Here is a 5,732-nt window from a genome sequence, read left to right as displayed (position 1 = left end):
AGAGCTGTGTCATGTTTACCAGTTTGCCCTGGAGAACAATGGCGAAATTCAAATCGCCCTCCAAAACGTGGCCGGCGTGATGACGTCACGTTCTCGAAATCTCGCGAGATTTCGGCTGTATTAGCCGCAATGTCTCCTGGGATTACTTGGACGAGATCCCAGGAGACAGTGCGGGGTTCAGCAGGAAGTGATGCTGATCCCGCAAGAGACCGCCCATCGCCGCAGGGGATGAAAATCAAAGACTACTAATTACAAAAGGTAGATCAAAAAAAATAAAAACACTGTGGCATTATCAAATGTAGGGTCTGGAGGGAACAGAATGGGAAAATGTTATTAATATGTGTGCAGAACCACTTTAAAGAGGAAGTAAACCCTGATGAGTTTACTTCCTCTTTGATTCCCTGCAAAGGTAAAGCATAATGGACTACTATGCATCGCATCGCATCGCATAGTAGCCCATTATGTGTCACTTACCTGACACAGGAGCCAGCGAAGTCACTGCTGTCCCCTGTAGTCCGGCGCAACCATCTTCTCGGTGGGTCTCGCTGCTCCTCCGCTGTCATTCGGCGAAGCCGTGATGACGTCACTCCCGCGCATGCGCACAGGAGCCGCCACTCGCGCCATATCGCCGTTGACCACAGCGCGCCGCTGTCTATGGCACATGCGCCGTAGAAAACTGTGCCTGTCTTTCAGCAAATATCTCCTAAACCGTGTAGGTTTAAGAGATATTTCTTGGACCTACAGGTAAACCTTAATCTAGGCTTACCTGTAGGTCAAAGTTGGTTGTAAGGGTTTACAACCACTTTAAGTGCATAGAATTATAGAAATTAATATGGATTGTGTTGAAATCTAAAAAGAAATGTTTTTATAATTGGGTATACATACATTTACAGCTATAAAATTTAATAACCCAGGTCAGGCATCGCTAATGGCGGGGCAGGTTATATCTAGACCACCAGCCAGTCCCTTGTACAGACCTCCCCCCCCCCCCCGCCCACCCCAGCCCTCCTTTTCTGCAGCAACTGGTTGTTAGGACTGCTGTCCTATCAACCACCAATATCATGCCCACTCTGACTTGGGCGCCCAACGCACGGTGGGGGGGGTGCTCTGACTGGGGCACCCAATGCACAGTGGGGGGGGGGGGGGGGGGGGGTGCTCTGACTGGGGCGCCCAATGCACGGTGGGGGGGGTGCTCTGACTGGGGCGCCCAATGCACGGTGGGGGGGGGTGCTCTGACTGGGGTGCCAAACGCACGGTGGGGGGTGCTCTGACTGGGGTGCCCAACGCACGGTGGGGGTGCTCTGACTGGGGCGCCAAACGCACGGTGGGGGGGGGTGCTCTGACTGGGGTGCCCAACGCACGGTGGGGGGGTTCTCTGACTGGCGCGCCCAATGCACGGTGGGGGTGTCTCGGATGTACTCTGACTGGGACGCCCAATGAAAAAGGGGGGGACTGATGGAGGATGCCATGATGAAAACTGGTAATTATTATTGAAATGCTGTGGAAATTGTACTCTTCTTAAACCACTTGCCAACTGCCGCACACAGATATACGTCGGCAGAATGGCTCATACAGGCAAATGGCCGTACCTGTACATCCCTTTGAATTTGCCCCCTTGTGGTTGCGCACATGCCCGCAAACTCTGTTTGCTGGCGGCCTGCGATCGTGAGACGGAGCGGCAGAACGGGGAGATGCCTATGTAAACAAGGCATTTCCCTGTTCTGCCTAGTGACATGACAGAGGATCTACTGTCCCCCCCCCGTGATAGGGAGCGGTGATCGCTGTCATGTTAGTGGTAGCCCATCCACACACTTAACCCCTTGATCACCCCCTAGTGTTTAATCCCTTCCCTGCCAGTGTCATTTAGACAGTAATCAGTGGCTATCACATGCCTGATGAAGTAGTCCTGCATGTCTCCGAAACGCTGCACTCTCCATGTGTTGTGATCATGCAATAAATTACCAGTTTGGGCGCTATTTATGTCGTTCCATGGTGTACTGATAAATATCTTCACTATTTATAACACTGATCGCTGTATAAATGACAATGGTCCCAAAATACTGTCAAAGGTGTCCGATGTGTCCGCCATATTGTCGCAGTCCCAATAAAAAAAAAAAAAAAAACGCACATCGCCATTACTAGTAAAATAAAAAAAATAAAAAAAAAAGGACATTTTGTTTGGATGCAACATCGTACGACTGCGCAATTGTCATTCAAAGCGACGCAGTGTTGAATTGCAAAAATGCTCTGTTCGGGAAGGGGGTAAATTCTTCCGGGGCTGATGTGGTTAACATAAAATGACTATATACTAGGATTTGAGTCATTGCACAAACACGAGATTTGGATTTCTGCTAGAAAAACATTTTTTTTTTTTCTGCCCAGACCTTGAAAGCAATACCCACCCGGCCCAGCGTACGGTATTTGATCGCTTGTTAATCATCGTCACGCCGCTGAATGAGTCAGGGCCGTGTGCCATCTAGTGGCCGGGCAAGTCAAAAACACTGCTGGGAATCTTATTAATCATTTCTGCAATCAAATTTGTATTAAATATGAAAATCAACTTTATATAATTAACACAAACATACAGAATATCAGTTTTAAAAGTTGTGAAAAAAAATAGTTTTTTTTTTATCATCTCACCTGGTATGCGAAGGCTTGTGGTGAGTTATCAATGATGATTGTTTTAGAAAGATCCCTCCCCAGGATATTTAGATCTTTAATATAATTTCCTTGCACACATACGCAATGCTCCCGGAACAGTCTGTGTCTAAGGAGAGAAGAAGAGGAGTCAGGTAAGGAGAGAAAAGAGTGGGGTGAGGAGGAGGAGGAGTGAGGGAGAAGGAGGAGGAGGAGTGAGGAGAAGAGGAGGAGTGAGGAGAAGAGGAGGAGTGAGGAGTGAGGAGAAGAGGAGGAGGAGGAGTGAGGAGAAGAGGAGGAGGAGTGAGGAGAAGAGGAGGAGGAGAAGAGGAGGAGGAGTGAGGAGGAGGAGTGAGGAGAGGAGGAGTGATGAGAGAAGGAGGAGGAGAGAAGGAAGAGGAGTGAGGAGAGAAGGAAGAGGAGTGAGGAGAAAAGGAAGAGGAGTGAGGAGAAAAGGAAGAGGAGTGAGGAGAAAAGGAGGAGGAGTGAGGGGAGGAGTGAGGAGAAGAGGAGGAGTGAGGAGAAGAGGAGGAGGAGGAGGAGGAGTGAGGAGAAGAGGAGGAGGAGTGATGGAGAAGGAGGAGTGAGGAGAAGAGGAGGAGGAGAAGAGGAGGAGGAGAAGAGGAGGAGGAGGAGTGAGATGAGGAGGAGGAGTGAGATGAGGAGGAGGAGTGAGGGAGAGGAGGAGTGATGAGAGAAGGAGGAGGAGAGAAGGAAGAGGAGTGAGGAGAGAAGGAAGAGGAGTGAAGAGAGAAGGAAGAGGAGTGAAGAGAGAAGGAAGAGGAGTGAAGAGAGAAGGAAGAGGAGTGAAGAGAGAAGGAAGAGGAGTGAAGAGAGAAGAGAAGAAGGAGGATGAGAGAGGAGAGAAGAAGGAGGATGAGAGAGGAGAGAAGAAGGAGGATGAGAGAGGAGAGAAGAAGGAGGATGCGAGAGGAGAGAAGAAGGAGGATGAGAGAGGAGAGAAGAAGGAGGATGAGAGAGGAGAGAAGAAGGAGGATGAGAGAGGAGAGAAGAAGGAGGATGAGAGAGGAGAGAAGAAGGAGGATGAGAGAGGAGAGAAGAAGGAGGATGAGAGAGGAGAGAAGAAGGAGGATGAGAGAGGAGAGAAGAGGAGGATGAGAGAGAGAGAAGAAGGAGGATGAGAGAGGAGAGAAGGAGGAGGATGAGAGAGGAGAGAAGAAGGAGGATGAGAGAGGAGAGAAGAAGGAGGATGAGGGAGGAGAGAAGAAGGAGGATGAGAGAGGAGAGAAGAAGGAGGATGAGAGAGGAGAGAGAGAGAGAGGAGGAGGAGTGGGAGGAGAGGAGAGGAGGATGAGTGAGGAGAGGAGGAGGATGAGTGAGGAGAGGAGGAGGATGAGTGAGGAGAAGAAGGAGGATGAGTGAGGAGAAAAGGAGGATGAGTGAGGAGAAGAGGAGGATGAGTGAGGAGAGGAGGAGGATGAGTGAGGAGAGGAGAGGTGAGTGAGGAGGAGGAGGAGGAGAGTGAGGAGAGAAGGATGAGTGAGGAGAAAGAGGATGAGTGAGGAGAGGAGGAGGATGAGTGAGGAGAGGAGAGCCGAATAGGACCGGATGAAACAGGAATACCTCACTAGCCGTTTCTTGGGATCCAAAATGTTCAGTAATTTGTCTGCATAGACTTTCTTCGACGCCGTAAAAAGGATAATCTGCAAAATGAAGAGACCAATAATAGAAGAAAGAAATACTACAAACGCTTCAAACTGCGCTGTGCGTCATAAGAGAGGCTCAGAAGAGCTCCAACCAAATAAATGACACCACAAACCCCTCCCCCATCCAGTCACAGAGAACACACATCAGTAAATAAAATAGTATAACATCCCAATACATTTACTTTTTCTTCAGTCATTCATTATATACAGTGCCTTGAAAAAGTATTCATACCCCTTGGAATTTTCCACATTTTGTCATGTGACGTGTGTATTTTATGTGATGGACCAACACAAAGTGGCACATAATTGGGGGGGGAGTGTACATTTTGTATGGCGCCCCCCGGAGTCAATACTTTGTAGAACCCCCTTTCTATGCGAGTCTTTTTGGGGGTGTCTCTGCCAGCTTTGCCCATCTAGAGAGGACATTTCTGCCCATTCTTCTTCTTCTCTGCAAAATATCTCAAGCTCTGTCAGATTGGATGGAGAGCGTCTGTGATCAGCAATTCTCAAGTCTTGCCACAGATTCTCAATGTGATTTAGGTCTGGGCTGTGACTGGGCCATTCTAACACATGAATATGCTTTGATGTGAACCATTCCATTGTAGCTCTGGCTGGATGTTTCGGGTCGTTGCCCTGCTGGAAGGGGAACCTCCGCCCCGGTCTCAAGTCTTTTGCCGACTCCAACAGGTTTTCTTCTAAGATTGTCCTGTATTTGTCTCCATCCATCTTCCCATCAACTCTGACCAGCTTCCCTGTCCCTGCTGAAGAAAACCATCTCCACCACATAATGCTGCCACCACCATGTCTCACGGTGGGGATGGTGTGTTCAGGGGAATGGGTGGTGTTAGTTTCCACCACACATAGCGTTTTGCTTTTAGGCCAAAAAGTTGAATTTTGGTCTCCTGATCAGATCACCTTCTTCCACATGTTTGCTGTGTCCCCCACATGGCTTCTCACAAACTACAAACAGGACTTCTTATGACTTTCTTTCTCCAATGTCTTTCTTCTTGTCACTCTTCCATAAAGGGCAGATTTGTGGAGAGACGACTAATAGTTGTCCTGTGGACAGATTCTCCCCCCTGAGCTGTGGATCTCTGCAGCTCCTCCAGAGTTACCATGGACCTCTTGGCTGCTTCTCTGATGAATGTTCTCCTTGCCCGGCCCGGTCAGTTTAGGTGGACGGCCATGTCTTGGTAGGTTTGCAGTTGTGCAAAAATTCTACCCAAGCAGTGTAGAATGAGCGACGCTAAATACGCAGTGAATATGCGAATGATTCACACTCTCATCTCAAATGTATCCAATAAAGTAAGCACATAACATAAATAACATTGATTGTTTCCACTTTAAACTCTAATAGCAACACCCTGTGAAGTGAAAAGTTGCAACAAATTATATGAATGAATAAATAAAGTGTCCAGTTTTTTTTTT

General features: G+C 48.3%; 1 protein-coding gene across 1 annotated transcript in view; it reads right to left on the bottom strand.

Moving 5' to 3' along the window:
• Nucleotides 1–2,616: 2,616 nt before the first annotated feature.
• The window catches only part of CTDSPL2 (CTD small phosphatase like 2), a 27,421-nt gene continuing 24,305 nt past the window's right edge, over nucleotides 2,617–5,732 (bottom strand). Inside the window, 2 exon segments of the mRNA XM_077473886.1 lie at nucleotides 2,617–2,767; nucleotides 4,222–4,301. Of these exon segments, the coding sequence (XP_077330012.1) occupies nucleotides 2,632–2,767; nucleotides 4,222–4,301 (216 nt within the window). The 3' untranslated portion in view covers nucleotides 2,617–2,631.

This window comes from Lithobates pipiens, unplaced genomic scaffold (assembly GCF_037356315.1).
Source record: "Lithobates pipiens isolate NorthernLeopardFrog02 unplaced genomic scaffold, aLitPip1_a1.2 Scaffold_8, whole genome shotgun sequence".
NCBI classification, from domain to species: domain Eukaryota; kingdom Metazoa; phylum Chordata; class Amphibia; order Anura; family Ranidae; genus Lithobates; species Lithobates pipiens.
Note: the sequence above shows the minus strand (reverse complement) of the source record. Positions and strands in the feature narration are given on the sequence as shown.